The sequence below is a fragment of the Etheostoma cragini genome, chromosome 1 (genome assembly GCF_013103735.1).
Source record: "Etheostoma cragini isolate CJK2018 chromosome 1, CSU_Ecrag_1.0, whole genome shotgun sequence".
Taxonomy (NCBI): Eukaryota; Metazoa; Chordata; class Actinopteri; order Perciformes; family Percidae; genus Etheostoma; species Etheostoma cragini.
The window spans coordinates 30174519-30194726 of NC_048407.1; the positions used below are offsets into that span (position 1 = coordinate 30174519).

Here is a 20208-nt window from a genome sequence, read left to right on the forward strand (position 1 = left end):
CTGAAGGCAAAAGGGGGTCCAACCCGTTACTAGCATGGGGTACCTAATAAAGTGGCCGGTGAGTGTATATAAATATATATTTTTTAAAGATTTTACCAATCCATTTCATTACTCTGCAATATTTATTTATATATTTATTTATTATTTAGTACTTAACCATCTCATTACTGTGCAATATTTATCTATACTTAGTACTTAACCATTTCATTACAGTGCAATATTAATTTATTTGTTTATACTAATCTCCTTTCACACAATGTGTATTCAAGCCATTTTATATAGGCATACAGTTGCTCTCCGGACTGCACCAGCCCCCCCCCCACAACCCTCTTTTTTTTCTCTCAGATGGGCTGTGTAAACACGGACAAAGAATGGTGCAGAAATGGGGTGCTTTGATCCAACTACCGCTAACCGCTGGTGGAGTTAAATGCCGACCATTCTACATTCTACGCAAATTCATTGCTGTGTTGATACTCAGTGTTTACTAGGGCTGTAATCTCCCAGTCGACTGGTCGATTTATTGTTCGATACGTTCTGGCTCGACCAAAATTCTGGTCGATTTTTTGCCGTGTTATTTCATCCAGTGGAAGCATAGAGTGTTGCGGTTTTTGGGTGAAAAGCACTAATTGCTAAAAGGGGTGTCTTCAGAACACCCCCCTGGTTTTTGGATTAGCCCAACCCACTGGGGACGGATTAAAGAAAGAACTAGAAAGCCTTGTTTTAGTGGTTTGTTGAATATTATCGGCGCACCCTCCCTCAACGACGGTAGCGTTCCCCAGACCCCCCCAGACCCAGCTGGATCTTAAGCCTCTACCATCCAAACGCAAAAATAATATCACGGAAGGAATCGTCGACTTTATTGCTCAGGATATGAGGCCCATTGCTGGCACTGAGCTCTGTCAGAGCCGACAGACGAGTGGCATTTCAGTGCAAAATAATTAGATCAAAAACGATTTAATATGCTGAAAATAACCTACAAGCACAAGTACTGCAGGACAGTACAGTTAATTCATCTTGCATTTTTTCCGCCCCTCCGCACCGCACCCAGTCGATTTTTAGTCTAAATTTTCAAGACTTCAGTTGACCAAGATTTTCTTCGGTTGATTACAGCCCTAGTGTTTAAATGACTCCAAGTGCTAATGCTACCATTGCGTAAGCTGAACTTTATGGAGCCTACTCCTGGAGTTGTTGTCTTTCATCCACAAGAGCCAAATATACATTTTCTGTCTTTTCTCGGTCTAGGAGGCACCAATTTCTAAAATAATTTCACGTTTCTACTACATAAACGACTTAATTTAAGTAAATATTCATCTTTCCAGTCAACGTGTCACGAGGAAAATAAAAGCCTCCTATTTACGAGAACAAGCTGAGAGACCTCCAGCTTACAGCGGGGTCTTGGAGCGGGACTGGCTAAGCGACGAGCCAGTGGCCCCGGCGGGCGCTAGCCGGCTGTTGCACTTTATGGAGCTTCTCAAAAAAATCTATTTGGTAAATTGTATCGTGTTGTTTTTTGCCTGTGTCAAAGGCCAAAGAAGAACAGATAGAACGATCCGATCCTTTTCAACCTTTCTCTTTTAACGTCCAGGGTGGTCTTTGGATGATTGTTTTGTTGTCGGATTGGTAAGTGATACTCCACCCAAAGTCTCATCTCCACCCAGAGTATCAAGTACACTTCGTAGATTTGAAAGGTGGCAGATTTGTACTTTTCTCCATTGTAGCAAAAGATTTAAAAAAAACCCTGAAAGATCCTTGATAGTCTACACATAGAAACAGCCTAAGAAGTCATAGAAAAAAGGTAGAGTTTCAGATCATAGCTGTAAGTGTTGTAATTTTTCTGTGTGTGTTCATCTTCTATACCTTGCAGGAGCATATAGCACAGCCGTCAAAGCTGGGTTTCCAGTCCTCTCCGTTGCGTCTGATTCCCTCTTCGTGTGGGCAGTCGCCGCCGCAGCCCGGACCAGACGTGCACACGCAGTCGTAGCCTCCCGGGAGGTTCACACACACACTGTCATTCCAGCAGGTGTGTGTCTGCAAACTGCACTCATCGTTGTCTGGAAGACAAAGAGTAAGCCACGGTCAGTCATGCATCGGGTACGTTTTCATTCATGCTTGTACTGTATGACATTTAGTTATGACCTTTGCTTTTGTGTTCCATTTTATTTAATTTTTCTCTCTTAGCATGAGAATGGTTGAATCCATCAGGAAATCCAAATCATGTTTGCTTCTCAAAGTCTTAATAAGTTGGGACATTCCGAAAACTTTCTTGGAGTCAAACACCCAAGACTTCTTCTTACATGCAGTATCAAAGGCTTAACAGCATATATTTGACAACATATGGAGGCCCTAAATATAAATAATTAAATGATGACGAATGAACAGATGATCAAGTGAAAGACTTCAGGGGACAATGCAGTTTACATTTTGCATGTTTTGCAATTCATATCCTCCGTGTTTGTATAGATTATTATTTATTGAAACAGGAAGAATAGCTCAGATTTTTTCTTTCTTTCTTTGTTTTGTGTTGATGCAGCAATTTTTTGTTTTATAAAGTGTAATGAATGTAAAAGGCTAAATTCCATGGCATTAAACATTTATAGAAACATACTTTGGAAAAATTGTATTTCTCAAAATAAAGTATACTGTGTGTGTACCTGCAGTATCAGCTAATTTCAAATCATACCTTGGCCTAGTGCGACATGACAACAGAGTTTACTTTGAAGCACAACACATTTCCTAAAATCATACACTGCACTACTTATTTGCTTGCCAAATACAATTTGGTTGAATCATAATTCATTTCTGTATTTTTTTCTATTGGCGATGTTGATCCTGAGGATATTTAGTCATTCGTCATTCAGACATTCAGTGTCAGACAAAGCCCATGTTTTCCAGTACAAGATGCACCAATGGACAATTTCCAGCTCTGCACAGGGAAGTGATTACTTTTTACTCTGTGGTAGATGTGGCACACATTTACTTTTAATTAAAATTGGTATGTCCTCACATCACTATACAGCCAGGTAGGTATCAGGTTTAACATTTGTAATAATTTGCATTAAACAGAATATACATCTTAGCACTCAAGACATGGCCTCAAATGAATTGCATTTGGTTACTGTTGTGGTAAATGTAAATGTGCTGTATTTATATAGCGCTTTTCCAGTCTTAACAACTGCTCAAAACGCTTTTACATCTACAGGAAACATTTACCATTCACACACATTCATACACTGTGGCCGGGGCTGCAGTGCCACCTGGTGCAGGTGCCACCTGCTCATCAGATGAACATTCACAGACATTCACACTCCGATGCGCAGCACCGGGGGCAACTTGGGGTTCAGTGTCTTGCCCAAGGACACTTCGACAATGACTGCAGGGGCGGGGATCTAACCACCAACCTTCCGATTGGCAGGCATCCGCTCTACCACTGAGCCACAGCCGCCCCTTGTGGTACAAACTAATATGACACACACACACACGCGCGCACACACACACACACACACACACACACACACACACACACACACACACACACACACACACACACACACACACACACACACACACACACACACAAGCCGTGATTTGTCTGGAAACCCAACTAAGATTTCATGGAAATAAATGAAACCAAAGATTTTAACTGCAAATATAACTTGGACTCTGATTGATCAAAAAAGGTAAAAAGTGTGTCAATTACTCTATGTGTGGAACAGTACTTCATGGGCTTAAAGCTTGGGCTTAGCCTCTACGGAGTATTTCTTTCAATAATAAATGCAACATACGGATATACTGTATATTTCAGGTTTTGGTTCTTATCACAACATTATGTTGTCTTAGTCATCTCTTACACACATTTAAGAAGATTGCTTTTATTCTGTTATGATTCATTCAAACAAACAAACTATTTGCATTATAATTAAGCCAAATATCCCACTCCTCCTCCTTATATAAAAAGAGTATACCTTGCAATCACACTTATGTTCTCATTGGATTCAGTTCAATCATCAGTGAAATGTAACATCTGTTCAGTTTCTTTCTAACCTTTCCCCTGTATACCAAAGGAACCAACCTGAATAAAGAGGGCCGATGGCATCTACTGTATTAATGGGACTCAGGAAAAACGGTGCCAAATGTCTATTTCTACCTTTTATCAAGTCATGACATTTAACTCTCTTTATCCTCACTATGTGAGAGAAAAAGACCAAAAGTCCCTTTGACAGTAGTTGTGCTCTCCCCTGCCACCAGACATCAATCACACCCACATGAAAGCAGGCCACTACTGTTGCATTAACAAAGCAGGAAAACTGAAGAAAAGAATAAAATAAAAAATAAATGTATGTTTTTGTTTGTGTGTTTAACTCTAACCATGTTTTCACACTGTGAGCAACACTGGTCGACAAGTCCATTTACTTTCTTCACAGTTGAGAAAGATGGAAAGATGAAACACGGTCACAGGTTTTAAAAGATTGTTTCCACACCTCCCTGTTTCCTAGGAGATACAGAATGTTTAGTTTTGTATTGTGCCACATTACCACTGGGGAATAAAAAGAGCTAATCCTCTGCATGGTAGCCATTTAAGAAAATAAAAGGATCAGACTTAGCTCAACTACCATTTGTCCAAGCTGTACTTTGTCAGGTTGGTTCCAACGGATATTTTCTTTGTAAGCCTGTTCACCATTGGTAGTAAAACACACATAATCGTTGTTCAACGTATGACCTGAATAATGTTGGATATGCCACTATCCTTCGCCATGTTAAGGTTTGGGAACTTTGGGAAAAAATTGGAACCGTCTGAATCAAATTGTGAAGTGGACCAGTAGGCTGATAGGAAAGCCACAGCTCAACCCAGAATCCTTGTATTCTAAACAGTTAGAAAGGATAGCTGAAACTATTTTGAAAGACCACTTCCACCCTTTACATAGTGAATTTCATCTCCTACCGTCGGGATGCATTTATAAAGTACCAGTCTGTAAAACTAAGCGATACAGAAACAGCTTTGTCCCAGTGGCTATACGTATATTAAATAAATAGTGGCAACACAGGTCAGATAATCTGGTCTGCGGAACTATTAATTTATTGAATTTTGTTAGTTAAGAACAATGATGTTGTCAAGTAACATCCTAGTTTGCTGCTGATTGTGTGTGTGTGTGTGTGTGTGTGTGTGTGTGTAAAAGGAGGCTAACCCACTCCAAACCCAGCGTAAGCAATCACACAAGGCTTGTATCATGCGGACGCAAGTTTTGTTGTCATTACTTAGGAATCCTCATGGGAGAGACAGAAACAACGCACCGTAGCTTTAAAATTTTGGTTTGGAACAGAGCTCTGAATGGTATGTTGTTTGGCTCACATCATGTATCCAAAAAGGTCGATAATAAAATAAAGGATCTAATATTATGATTCAGTATTTTTTTATTTTTTTTGTTGCCTTGAATGAATCCCATTTACCGTAAGCGCTAGAGCACCGGGGAAAAACACAATGGCTCAACCAAAGAGGTGAGTTATGAACCAATCGTTAGTTCAGCGACGGTTATAACAAGAAAAAGATGACGGATGGGTGGAGATGTTTTTAGACTTGCAAATTAGTTGGAGCTTGATTTTGGATGACAACTTTGGATGAATTTTAGAGATCTGGACAAAACCAATGGATAGTAAACCCCAGGAACAAAATGAAAAGCCTTGTCATTAAATGTGTGAACAACTTGTTAAAACAATGTATTGTTATGAAGGGATATAAAACTGTTTCCCAAATTCCCCACCCCATTCAACATGAATTTTGGTTTTCTTCAGTGGAGATTGACGAGCAGTATCTGGCAGGCAGCCCTATTCTGGGTTGAAGTGACAGTGCTGAATGCACACTCTAATTGGTTGCAGTATCAAGTTTGCTGGATACAGAGAGGGAGGAAAACAGCTCAGCCAGGAATGAATTGTGCCGGCGACAGACTATTTGCATACACTAAATGAAATCCCTATCAGCCAGTCAGACACACTGTACCTCCGCTGGTGAAGGATTAATGCTCTTCATGCTACATTCACCACATTCAGCCACAAGCTGCTGCTCGCAGATCAAGCATACTCTTACATGTAGACTATGAAAGACAGTCTTACAATGAAACACAAAAGCCTTTCGGAGAAACCAACTGAGCACAGCCGACCATGAGAAAAACGTACACTTGCAACTCTACATGTGCTGTTACACATGAAAGCACTAATCCCAAAAGTGCATGTACACGACAAGTCACATTCACACAGGCATAGACGCACACACAGATACACACAACAAATAAACCCCTCCGACAGATGTTGGTAATTAGAAGGCATCAGAAAGCTTAGTATTTGAGTATTTAAGACATATTTCACTGGTACGTCTCCAGGCAGCCCATATGGAAAGGTCATGTACATCACAGGGAGAGAGAGAGAGAGAAAATGATGCACACAGGCTGTTGTGCAGGGACACAGTGGGAGTTTATGGTGTATTATCCTTATCTTTTGGCACAATCTGTTTATTAAAGCCACCTGTCTCTCCCTGAAGCATTAGGCATAATAAAAAGGTTTTGAGATGCAATACACGCCCCTCTCAGTTAAAGCAATAAAAGGAAAAAGGACTGCTGCTCGCAGCTGCTCAGGTCTTCACCACAACAACATGCAGTGCAACACAATGCAACATAATACAATGTAATGAATGAAAATCCATTGTGTCACGGCATAGCCAACTCAACACACTGCTACAAAACACAAATAAGAACACAGTAAAATCCAACATGAGCCAACAAGAAATCACCCACAGCAGCAAAATGATTAAGCTACTGTAACACTTTAATGTCTCAATGTATCACACTGACATACAACGACAAGGTGTATTGTAACACACGGTATTGTAAGAATCGTAATGTTTCACATAACTTAAGATGTAAAACAAATAAACAACTTTACGGCAACAGTGTTATGTTGACATGCAAATAATCTGCAGGTTTTGATTAGTTTTGTGTACAGCATGTTTTATTCTTCTTTGTGTTGATTTTACCTGAAATGCTAATTTGTGAAATGCTACTTTGTGTTGTTCCTTTGTATAAAAAGCACCATTGTCACAGCTCAGTAAATTAATGTGCCATTGTTCTTGTGGCCATTGCTCTATAAAGAATACAAAAATATACCAAGATTCCATTTTCGTGGCCTGTCTGTGTCTGAGAAAAGGCCAGTAACTGAGGAGAATAAGATGGCTTAAAGGATCATTCTGGTTGATTTCAACATGTAGCTCTGTTTTTTTTATTTTTTTTTATTTGTAGTACTGTCAGTAGAGAGACAAATAAAAACAATTGGTGCAGTCTACATCGAGGTAACCTCCTGCTAGAATTTACACCCAACACTCTTTAACAGGGCAAGTTTTAAACTTGTTTTTAGCCTCTAAATATGCTCAAAATGTGAGTACCAATGCCTAACCATGTGCAGTTATTACTTCCAAGTGAACAAGGTGAATTTGACTGCAGTAGATGTGACAGAAAGGCATAAAAGTTGTGACAATCAACTAGTGTGGACCACACCGGAAAACAGGAAATAAACAAGTCTGGATTAACACAACTTTTGTCACATCTACTGCAGTCAAATTCACTGTGTTCACTTTGAACTACTCATGGTTAGGCACTGGTAATGACCGGTAGAGGCTAAAAACAAGTCTGAAACTTGGTCTGTTTAAGCCTGTTGGGTGCAAAATCTAGCAGGAGGATAAACCGGTGTAGACTGCACCGATACTGACAACACTATAAATGTAAAAAAAAAAAAAAAAAGAGCTACATGCTGAATTCAATCGAAATTCTCCTTTAAGCAACTGAACAAGTTAATCGGGGCGCTTGCCAGAAAGCAGCTAGCTAGTAATGTGCAGTGCAGTGGAATCAATAGAAAAATGTCAATTGTCAATAAAAGTGGCCAACTTGAAATGAAATATTTTGTATCCATCCTCTGTAACTCATCAACTTGCATCCGTCTTTCATTCTGTCTTTCTAGTGCTCAGTCTAATACGTAACAAAAATCCCTTGACTACACTGCTCATCTGTACATATTTACCACATGTGGGAAAACTAAACTAAAAACTAAAAACATTTGTGAAATGTCTGTATGAAAAGACACTTTATGTAAAGCTCTTTAATGCCCAAACTGGAAGAGCTTACTCAGTCAATTCACAGCAGGACGTCCTTGGAGTAGCAATGCCAGTGGCTCCATGTGCCAAACATGAATTAGCCCCTTCAAAACAACAAAAGTGCTCTGTTAGTTTGAAAACTAACATCCTTTAACAGGAAGACCCTTTTCACAGCGCACACACCCACCAACATTGAAGAATTCTCCAATTTCCTGTTGTGGCAAAACACTAGATAGGATCACTTGATTGTTTGACATAGTTGAAAATAGTAGTGGGTGATGCTTTTTTGCTTCTAAAAGTTGAAATAAATCTGTGCATGACTAGCTTTCTCAAAACGTTAGCCTCTTCTGTCTCACTAATTCTCAACCTTAGTGCTTTCTGCTGTTTCCTTCATGGCAGTTACATACTCTTGGCCAACATGCAGCGTTGACAGTTAGCTGACTGGTGCTGCTGCTGCTCTCTGCTTTGATCTGGCTCTCTTATTACAAAATGCTACTTTTGTTTTGGTTGACTCATGAGAGGCTGTTGGAGGAATATTGCAGAGGGAAAAGAAATCCTGTTACATTGTCATTTGTACTTATTTCCCTTGGGGATATGGCAGATATACTGTCACAGCTACACACGTATCTGGTTGTGACACACATGTCCATGTTATGACACACACATACACACACACACAAACACAAACACACACACTTGTACTTATACTGTAAAGTCTTGAAAATCAATGTCATTAGTAGCGAGAAATTAGGAACAAAATGTGGTTTTGCCAATTCATCACTAGAATCAATATACCTAAACTTATCCACATTCATATTTAAATGCAAGAAATTTCATATCCAGCTACAAAAACAGCCTAAAAAGTCGGAAGTTATAACGGAAGTACAACGAGGCATTATCATGGATACACCGTCTAAATAGGCGAATAGCCAGAGGAAATATTACCATGATCCTCAAAGTGGTCGCTTCCAAGAGACTGACAGAAAAGTGTGTGATTACGTGCCAGAAAAACATAATGATGGGATGCCCATTACCAGAGCAGTCATTCAGCTAAAGGCCTTAAAAATATATATAGTTAAATATGACACCTTTATCTAAAAAGATTTTGAAAGTATTTTTGTATTTAAAAGATGTTAAAAACAACAGCCTAGCTTTTTTATTCAATGTGTTTTCATCAGAATAATTTCCAAATAAAATTATTTTCTTTATAAAAACATGATTCTGGCCCTATTTTAACAATATGAGTGCATGGTGTGAAGCTCATGGTGCGTTTAGGGTTTGTCCAAATCCACTTTTACTAATTTGATGAGAGAAAAAAAAGGTCTGTGCGCCAGTTGCATGGTTCAAAATGTTAGGCCTGCAGCTGCTGTGGCTGCTGCTATGTAGCTCTCTCTCTGCTCCCCCCCTCCCCTCTGTCTGTACTTAATTGCAGGAGTGAAGCCTGGCGTGCGGGAGTCAGAGTTCCAGCTGCAGCTCATCTACACTAATCACCTCTGCTTCAAATACCCGGTCAACCCACTATGCTTTATCAGATCATAGTCATTACAACCACGTTAGTCTCGCTGCTGACGCTACCTGTTGGAGTTAGCGTTAGCGTTCTTGGTTTGCCCTGAATGTTCTGCGAACCTGACTCCTGCTGCCACTTCACTCCTGCCTTCCACCATTCTTGCTCTGTAAACTGGATCTCCGGACTATTGGACACGGACCCTTGGAAACATGGAAACCACTCCTGCTCTGTACCCTGGATATCCATTGGATCTGGACTTTGCTTTTCCCTGTTGCATTCCCGAACTTGGACACTTGGAATAAACCTGTTAAACAGTCATTTGGCTCTGCGTTTGTGTCTGCACTTGGGTTCAACTTTAGTTTCCCACGTAACACAGAAGGGTTAAGTGTCTTCACTGCTTCATAGGTGTGTTTTGGGCGTAACATGCAATAAACTAGAGTGTCATCTCCCATTCCCTTTTAAAAGCCAGGCGCGTTTGTACCTTGGCAATATGGTATTCTGGATTGTTTTCAATCTGTGTGGTAATGTGACACAAAGTTTCGGCCAAGTAAAGTCTGACAAACGGTGCGTCCGTCTATCACTTTCCATAAACTGGACTGAAATCACTTTCTAGGGGAATGTGCTGAAATCATACAGAACCTCTCTCCTTAAAGCAAATTAATCAAACCCAACTGCTGATGTTGCACTTTGCTTTAAAGGTTAAGTGAAAGCAAACGTGTATCAATCAGTCAAGGAATCCTGTTGGAGAACCCATTACAACTTCACATGATGCTCAGAGGCAACAAAAAAAAAGCAGTGCCTTGGATTTGGTGAGTGAAATTTAGATAGAATGTCATCTGTAATATGCTGAACCGACTGGAAATTGTGATGTTCAAGTAATGTCAGTACCAGGAGTCGGTAAACAGCTGTATTTGTAACTATTAATAGTTGTTAGCACGGTAACATGCTAAAGTAAGATGATTGCCATGCTAAACATTACATCATGAGTTCTGGAGCCTATTTTCCAAAGTAAGCCATTCCGCATAATGGGTACTTTTACATTTGTTACTAAGTATATTTTGATGCTGGTATTTTTGTACTTTTACTTAACTAAGATTTGAAATTCAATTCAATTCAATTCAATTTTATTTATAGTATCAATTCATAACAAGAGTTATCTCAAACACTTTACAGATAGACCACACTCCATAATTTACAAGGACCCAACAGTTCTAGTAGTCTCCTCCAGAGCAAGCAACAGTGCAACAGTGGCGAGGAAAAACTTCCTTTAAGGCAGAAACCTCGGACAGACCCAGGTGTCTGACGACCGGTTGGGGTTAGAATGAAGAGTGGAAATAACAAAAATAGAAAGAAATAATGAAAGAAATGCATGCCTTTTAGTAATGTTTTAGTAATGCATGCCTAAGTAGTAAGCACTTTGGTATTGCTACATTTACTTAAAAGGTCCCATGGCATGAAAATTTCACTTTATTAAGATTTTTATCATTAGTACGAGTTACCCCAGCATGCCTATGGTCCCCCAGTGGCTAAAAATGGTGATAGACGAAAACCGAGCCCTGGGTATCCTGCTCTTGCTTCTAGAAAAGGAAAACTCAGATGGGCCGATCTGGAATCTTGCTCCTTATGATAATGGAAATCGAGTGAGCTAAAGGACCCTAGTGATAAAAGACACTTGAAAAGGAAGTCACTCAGGGACAGTATTCAGTATTTACTATGAAGTGAACACAGGAAGGGGTGAGGACAGTGGCCATGTAGAGGTTTAGTGGCTGGTATTAAAAACAAGGATATTTTCATTTGTTTGCTCACCAATGCAGGAGCTCCCATCTAGCAGGTAGGAGCCATTGTCATGGAAACCACTTCTGCATTCACAGTGGTACCAGCCGGGCAAGTTGACACAGCGGGAGTGGTTGTGGCACTCAATCAGGCCCTCTGCACACTCGTCAATATCTGAGGACACAAACACACACAGTAGCATCAGCATCCCTCTAAATTATCTTAGCAACAAACCAAAACCTGACACTTTTTTTTCTCTTTATTCTTTGATTTGTGCTGGTTACAACAGGGTAGGTGGATCCAATCAGAGCAGAGCTGGGTAAGCTGCTAGCCCACATTAGACAGCTAACATCTCTGCCGCCTGTCTGCCACAGCAGGGATCAAAGTCTTTTGGAAATCACAGAGGTGCTTCCTCCGTGCACGTCTCTATTTCTTCTCCTCGACCGTCTGCACCCAGCTTGCTTTGTTTCTGGTTTACATACGCACGGCCAGCCCAGAGACGTTAGGTCTTTACTCCCTCTCTGGGGGGGCGGGTGGGTGGAAGTAAATCTCTCTCATCCATTATGTATGGTGTGAGCTCTGCACCTCATCTGCAGCTCTCTCGCTTCTGGCTGCAAAGACCCGACCTGTGCACACACCCTGATAGTTAAAGCGTGACCTTCAGTCACACCTTCAATCACCTAAATGTGAACCAAAGGTAGCGAGGGACTGCTCGTTATAAGTGTCATGTCTGTGTATATCTCATGTGGTTGCTGAAGGGGGCAGACACTACATTTTCAAGCAAATCAACAAGAAAAGTGCAATATAGTCTGTATCTAGCTTGAGCAGCAGGCATGGTTCATATTATTTAATGGGTTCTAGGAGGGTTTGTATAAGAGAGAGAGGGTGGTACAGTTTGTTTACAGATTATCCATGTCAGAGCAGTACAAACTAAAACCCATGGGAAGCGACATCTTGCTTTTTAGGTTCTGTAACTTCCCAGCTTCAAAAGATGCGTGTTTATTATATAATCTGGTTAATGGCTTTATAATCACAATCAAGAATGAAATTCAAACCATTTAAAATGCGTCCTGTTCTTATGTTGTATATTGTTAGAAGTAAGTTAATCATAATACATCCAAGTTGAAGGCATAAGGAAGTAAAGATGACACTAATATTAATAGTCTCATTAAATAAGAAACGTGGGTAACACTTCACTTGAAGGTTTCTACATAAGCGTAACATGACACTGTCATAACCCTAACCCACTGTCATAACCTTAACCCACTGTCATAACCCTAACCCACTGTCATAACCCTAACCCACTGTCATGACACATGAACCCTAACCAAAACTTGTCGTTATAAAACCAAATGTCATAAACGTTTCTGACGGTTTATAATGTTTATGACACGTTGATGACAGTGTCATGTCACTCTTATGTAGCTACCTGAGTAGTATAACTGAAATGTGCATGTGGCATGTCACAGCAGAGCGGACAGTCTCACTATACATAAAACACGGGCAGATTGATGGCAAAAACATGATAAACGCGGAAAACTTCACTGTGATTAATAATTCTCATTACCTCAAAAAATACTACTGTGCAATATTTATGCTCATTACAAATCGGTATCCCCCATAGTATACTCCAGTTACAGTAATTTATTATGTTTTTTACCCTCTTTTGTATAGTATCTAAGTTCTTTGCCTCATTTTATTTTAAAATGTTTTAACTTGTATAATCCCCAATTTCTACAGGAAGCGTAGTGGCTGCGGATAGGCTCCGCTGCGTGACGGCTTCGTTCTCCGCCGTCCGTCAACACCCACCACGGCTAAGGCCATGACTGACAGCTGAAGTCCAGAGGACCCATGAGATCTCGCAAATTAATGAAGAATAGACCCACAAAACAGTTTGTTTCCATCCAGACGAACTGAGAGGAAACAACTCTGTACTGTATTTTCAAGGTGTATTGCAGGGAAATATGATCCACCATGAGCACGGTCTATTTTATTTTGAAAATCAACCTGATGTTTAATTTTGTTTGTTTTATCTGCCGTGTGCTGAATTGCTGCGGAGCTCTCCGGCGTCCGGCAAAAATAGAAACTCTGCGTATCTGCTCCAGAGGGCTGAGGATTGCCCGAGCTGGCATAGAGCTGTTCCGAAGTCAGTGGAAATACACACATTGACTTTTAATGGAAATTGAATGAATCCGATGCCGTTCCGGAGCAGATCCAAAGTCGTTACGCATCCTGTGGAAATTGGGTGAAATTTTTACTCCTTTCTTGACTCAAATGTAAATGTACTGTACTTGTATAGCGCCTTTCTAGTCCTAACCAGTACACAAAGAGCTTTAACATAGTACAGGAACCATTCAATCATTCACACATTCATACACTGTGGCCGAGGCTGCCATACAAGGAGCCACCCGCTAGTCAGATAAACACTCACACACATTTACACTCCGATAAGGGCAGCACAGGGGCTAACTCAAAAGAGCCTGCAAAAGAATTCCTAAGTGCCTGGACTGTTTGGTGTATGCACAAATAAAAACTCTTGACTCTTGCCAGGAGTGTCTCTTTGCTTCCAGTCTTTGCGTTGAGCTATGCTAAACACATGTGGTGTAGTTCCATTTAAAGTAGACGCAGAGACAGATGCATCTTTTAAACATGAGGGTAGATGGTGTCTTTCAATTGAATACGAGTCTGTAGCATTTCTTGTTTGCATTTACAATTTACGGTACCAGACAGCTATCTGATCAGCCCGAGATGCGTGGAGCCGATAAATGGGAACAGATGGATGTGCTGTTTATCTTCTAATCAAACTCAGAGAAAGCAAACACACATATTTCCCAAAATGTCAGCATATTCCTCGAATCTACCTTTTGCTGTTAGAGAATGTTTTAATGCATAAGTGTTCTCCAAAATTGTTTAGCTTATCTGCACAATTCCAAACTTTTCAATCATTTTATAGTTTCCACTGAGAGCACACACACACACAATAAGGCGCAAACCAGTGTGGTTTTTTTGAAAAACACATGGATTTTTAGTTAAAGGAGGGATACTGTATGTTGAGGTCATAGAAAAGATAGTTAGTATACTGAATACTACATATGCTGAAGTAAATTTGTTAATTCGTCAAAAAAAAACTGAGATACAACAAAGTATAGCTGTTGATGGGTTAAGATGAGACAACATTTTGAAAGCAAATTGTTTAAAAATGTGTTATGTTTTTCTTGTGCAGCATTTATGATAATTTATACTTTTCTTTTAAATCATTCCATCTATTGAGGAGTTGGGTTTATATTGTATTTCATAAAAACGTTTTTTAAGGAAGATTATCCTAATGTTGTTTTGTATACCTAGTTTTTACTGATTTACATGATGGACTACATATTAAGAAACCAGAAAGCGACAACAGTTGAAAATGTTTAGGAGAAATATTTGGTACGGCATATTGGAGAAGTTTAAGTTTATGTCAAATTTGAATTGCCTTTTTGTTGAAATTTGCTACACTGAGAGTTGTGTGACTTGTTTAATTTTGACTCAGATACAAGAGAATCACAAAAGCAGCCCCCCCGCTGCAGTTGTCCCCACCACACGCTGGATTTCTGTATACAGTTGACACTACGAGAGCAGTTAACATATGGCATCAACTTATAGCTACAGTTTTTACAAGCCATAAAAAAAACTAACTGCCATTGTGATCTCGTGCTTGTAACAGTTTCCTGTTGCTCCAGTCCTGCTGTGAAAGTCAATACTTTTTGCACACGCACACACGCACACACAGACACTTATCTCTAGATAAGGGAACTCAGGGCGAGTTGTTTAGCAGTGTGTTGTGGTTGTGTCGTTAGCCTGGTGAGCCGCTGGTAATAAGACGTGACAGCTGCTGGGAGGGCTGCCCTCTGCCTGCCTCTCAGGTCAGAGATCTGGTCGGAGCTACACCCAAACATTCCCTCTCTGAAACATACCAAGATTAGAGGTGACTGCTGGATGAGAGCAGCAAACCCTTTAACAAAAGCGCAGTGCTGTGCACGTGCATGAGAGGGCATACGTGCACCTGCTTGGGCCGGTTACACTGCATGATTTAATCCAGACGCGATTATAGTCCTTCAGTGGTGATACAGTGCATCATTAAGTTTCAAATACTGACCCTGATTCAATTTAACGGAATACATTTTTATACTTCCAATAAGTGCATGCTGCAGATTTAATTACATTATATTTACCTTACGCTAAGGCACAAACACTACTTTACAAATGCGTGTTTTTTTTCTAAGCAGTAGTTCATTTCTTATACTGCACTGTTAACTTGTATTTTACACCCATCTGGCTGCTTCTTTATTTTATATTCATGTTAATCAATGGTTGTTGTTTTTTTATTTAATTTGAACTGCTCTTTATGCTTTATGTAAAACACTTTGAGTTTCCTTGCTATAAAAACATGTTGTGTAAATCAAGCTTCCTCGCCATTGGCTCCTTAGTCTTGCTTTGCCAGCACCTCCTCCAAAGCTTGGTTGTGATCAGAACAAATATTGTATTGAATTCACTTTGTTGCTGTTTGACTTTACAGTCTCCTGTTAACCTTGAAATGGATATACACAGGGTTCAGATTAGTAGGCACTCAAGACAAACATCTAAAGCTTTTTGAAATAAGAATTACAATGAACAGATAATAACACACTTGCGATCTTTATCTTTCTCATGTTACATTTTTCTGACATTTCATTATGGCAAAGCTGTCGGGGTTGTGTGCAAACACTGTCTTTATTTAACCCCGCGACCGATCACAGCAGCCAGTGGCCTGTGTTGCAACAATAGCTGTCGGCAGCTCTAATTTACAACACGGGCAACAGAGCGCACATCCTTTACACAGCATGCAATCTCACCATCGTTACTCAAACTCGCTGTATGTCACAGTTGCAAATAATGCTCAACGCTACGTGCAAATGTATATCATGGCACAGTCATATAATCAAAATCATCATTTATCTTTTTTTTTAATTTGCAGACATACACACTTTCTACATATTATGTTTGTTGTGGATGTAGCTTGGAAGAAAAGTCACAATGCTATAGTTGGAACATCTATAGGGCAGAAACAACAGGCAGCAGTGCAGCAAGCCTTCCTAATAACAATAACTCGGCTCTGCTCTCCAACATATCTGTCCCTAATTTATGAAAAGTGACTCATTCTAAGATGTTTTTCACTGCAACTACAAAAACGCTACCACTTTTATTGTGAGGTATATGAGGTGCTGCAAATCTGCTTTCATCTTCGGGGGGAATGCTCCCTTTCTTGTCTGTAAAAATTATGATTTTCAACATTTCTTTCTCTGCCTCGCCCTCTTAGTGGAGGACAGCGACATGTGTCAAATTGTTTTGGCTCTGTACTCTACAGCACTGAATTTAAAATGACGAATATGCAATTAAACTGCCCAAATTCATCTTCAGAGTGTGTGAAGGTGTTTAAATCTGGGTGTCTTTGGACAGTACACAAGAACAATTAACCTAACCCACAAACAAGACAAACAGGGCGTTTTTTGGTGCCAAACAGTGGAATGTTTTTGACTTTTAATCGGCTCAGAATCTGAATCGCTGCCAAACAAGTTTGCACTTGCCCTGGTTTGTTAAGTGCATACAGTAAACAAAATATAATAAAATAGGGATTAGCAATAAAGCAAATTACTGCTGCATTCAAGAACATAAATACAGAATAGATCAACATATCATCAACTTATGTGCAACATAACTATTTTGGAATCAGTTTGCACATCCTTGTGAAATAGGTTGTACTGGAAATCTGGTGATGTAGAGAATACTACCAGGTCATACAGTGGCTACTGGTTGTGTTGTTTTTGTTTATGACAGAGTTGATGTGGAAGGAAAAGCTTGTTGCTGCTCCTTATTTAGGCAACATTATATAAAATTGGTGCCACAGCTAACGCAATGGCTTGCTCCCCTATCTATTTTCGTGTTGTCTCTGTTCCCTTAGAGGTCCGCATTATCAAGATGGTTTGCCATTGGTCAATGGCGTGTCTTGTCAAAGTTTCCAACAACAATAAAAACACAACACAAATGTTTGCCTCCAAGAGTTAGGATTACATTGAAATAAACCGATGCTGGTAGTGCAGAAGAGGACTAGTCTATATTGATGACTTTTCTTTTGCTGGATTTTTCAGGTGCTGCCAGAAATTCCGTTGGATGTCACTCATTTAGGCTCGATGCCCGTCACCTTCTGCTTTCTTTGTGTTGGCGTTCTAAACGCTGGTGGATTTCTGAGGACTATGGTTAACTGCTCCTCAGATCTCTGCAGGGTAAATCCAGACAGCAAAACTAATTCCCTCCCGACACTATTTTGCAGAAGCACCGTTGCTCCGTGCGGCGCTAAGCACCGCCCAAGACAATTGTGATTGGTTTTAAGAAATGCCAATAAAAAACAGAGCACGGTCTTTGAGACTACTATAGGGCTGAAAGAGCATTATTATATGCATTACATCAAATTGAAACATTACACCTATGTTGCCAGAATCCAGCATGACTTTTGGATCATGTCTAGAGATTAAAATACAGATCTCTAGTTTTGTCAGCACAACACACACATGTGATGATGGAGCCAGCAGGAATGTGGAGGTGAAACTGCAAACCTGAACTGAAAAGATTATCTGTCTGATCTGAGACCTGTCATAATCCACTGAACCAATTATAAGCACAGAGACAGCTAAGTACACCAGGACTCGGAAACTCTTCTTTTTGGACAGCACATGTTATTTAAAACCCTATTCATCACCCGCCTAGTAAGAGCTTTTTATTTAGATGTATTAACAGCTCATTTCATTCACACACAGTCAATAATTCCTGTTGCTCAATAGTAATATAAAGCTATTTGTGAGCTTGTGTGTGTGTGTGTGTGTGTGTGTGTGTGTCTGTGTTATCAGCCCTCCACTCTCTTTGTCTGTTGCAGTAAAGTGGACGGGTGACCTTCCTGTGGTATAAAATACAATATGCTTGAGTACACACACACACACACACACACACACACACACACACACACACACACACACACACACACACACACACACACACACACACACACACACACACACACACACACACACACACACACACACACACACACACACACACACACACACAAACAAACATACACTCCATCAATCTTTGTTACAGCCACGGGAAGAAAAGCAGCCAGACAGCATATCACATTTGCCTCTGTTTCCTTCCATTACAATGCAAACGAGAGCACTTAGTACTTTCCAAGGGCCTCACTTAGGCCCCCATCTGTAAATTTTCCCACCGGGGATACGTGAAGACTTTATGACAGCCCGGACTGTGAAGAGCTGCGAGTGTTAGCTCACGGATGAAAATGGGAATTAATCTTACACATAGTTAAAATAATCCCCAAGCTCCTGAGTTTAAATGATTACCCCTATCTCCGCTGTACTAACCTACTGAAACAACTATCATGGAAAATGTCACAGAGGGCATTCACAGTAATGTGTCATTAGACAGAAACAACAACCAATGTTTGTGTTTGTTGTTACCGGATAGTCTGTGGTCAGCGAATGTTCCTTAAATTAACAACCGGCAGGATTGAAGGAGAAGTTAAAGTGACCACAGACCACAGCTGAACACTAATGAATGCATGAAGAGCTAGACTGATGTCTCATGTCTTTACTAATTTAAATTTACCTCTGATAAAAAGCCTGCTTGCTACAACTTGTGATTGACATGATACAGTATCTAAGAGCAGCAAGGCAATTGGGTGTCTGTAGGAGTTTAAAGGATAAGCATTTATTTTGGGATTTGTAGTTCTTTAGACAAAAATTATTAAAATATATTCACTTAATTACAACGTAACATGCAACCTGGATGTCTAAAAATAAACTTGCATGTTTCAAACAAATCTAGCCCCATTTTACATCTTTTGATCTGCAAATCATCAAATCTATGCATATTGGTATTTCAAATTATCCCATGAAAATACCAAAAGCCTTAGGCAGGCCAAAATAAAAGGCTACTCTAAAATGTTCAGTGCAACAATCATGCTGTCTAATCAGCATCTTGATATGCCACACCTGTGAGGTGGATGGATATCTCTGCAAAGCAGAAGTGCTCACCAACACAGATTTAGACAGATTTGTGTACAATATTTGAGAGAAATAAGCTTTTGTTTTTATAGAAAATGTCTTAGATCTTTGAGTTCAGCTCATGAAAAATGGGGCAAAACAAGTGTTGCCTATAAAATTTTGTTCAGTATATATATATATATACTGTATATATATATATATATATATATATATATATATATATATATATATATATATATATATATATTTGTTGTCTTTGTTGTTGTAGTAAAACACCCTTGTGAGCCACCACTCCCCAACTCTACACTAAGCTATCCTGATTACCCTGAGCAATTTCAGTCACAAACGTTTGGCCAAAATCACAGCAAATCCAGCCAAACAGCAGAAGAAGCAGCAGATCCAACAGTAAAGTAGAAAAGACCAGAAACAAGCAACAAAAGCAGCAAAACCAAGTAGCAAACAGCAGCAGAATGAGCTAAATCAGCAGAACAACAGCAGTCAATTTAACCTTCAGGCAGCAGATTCAATGACAATCAGCAGAGAAGCCTAGTAAAGTAAGTACTTAATGTATCTTAGTTTTCCAGCTGTCTAGCAGTAAGTCGTCTCAGAAGTCAAATGCACTCTGTCTGATATACACTTACCGGCCACTTTATTAGGTACCCCATGCTAGTAACGGGTTGGACCCCCTTTTGCCTTCAGAACTGCCT

At 39.9% G+C, this 20208-nt stretch overlaps 1 protein-coding gene across 1 annotated transcript in view; it reads right to left on the reverse strand.

Annotated features, from left to right (window-relative positions):
* The window catches only part of LOC117945645 (protein kinase C-binding protein NELL1-like), a 248258-nt gene that overhangs the window by 6370 nt on the left and 221680 nt on the right, over positions 1-20208 (reverse strand). The window contains exons 16-17 of the mRNA XM_034873266.1: positions 11445-11585; positions 1858-2051 (exon numbers count right to left, since the gene is read on the reverse strand). Coding sequence (XP_034729157.1) covers positions 1858-2051; positions 11445-11585 — 335 coding nt within the window. The remainder of the gene's footprint in view (positions 1-1857; positions 2052-11444; positions 11586-20208) is intronic.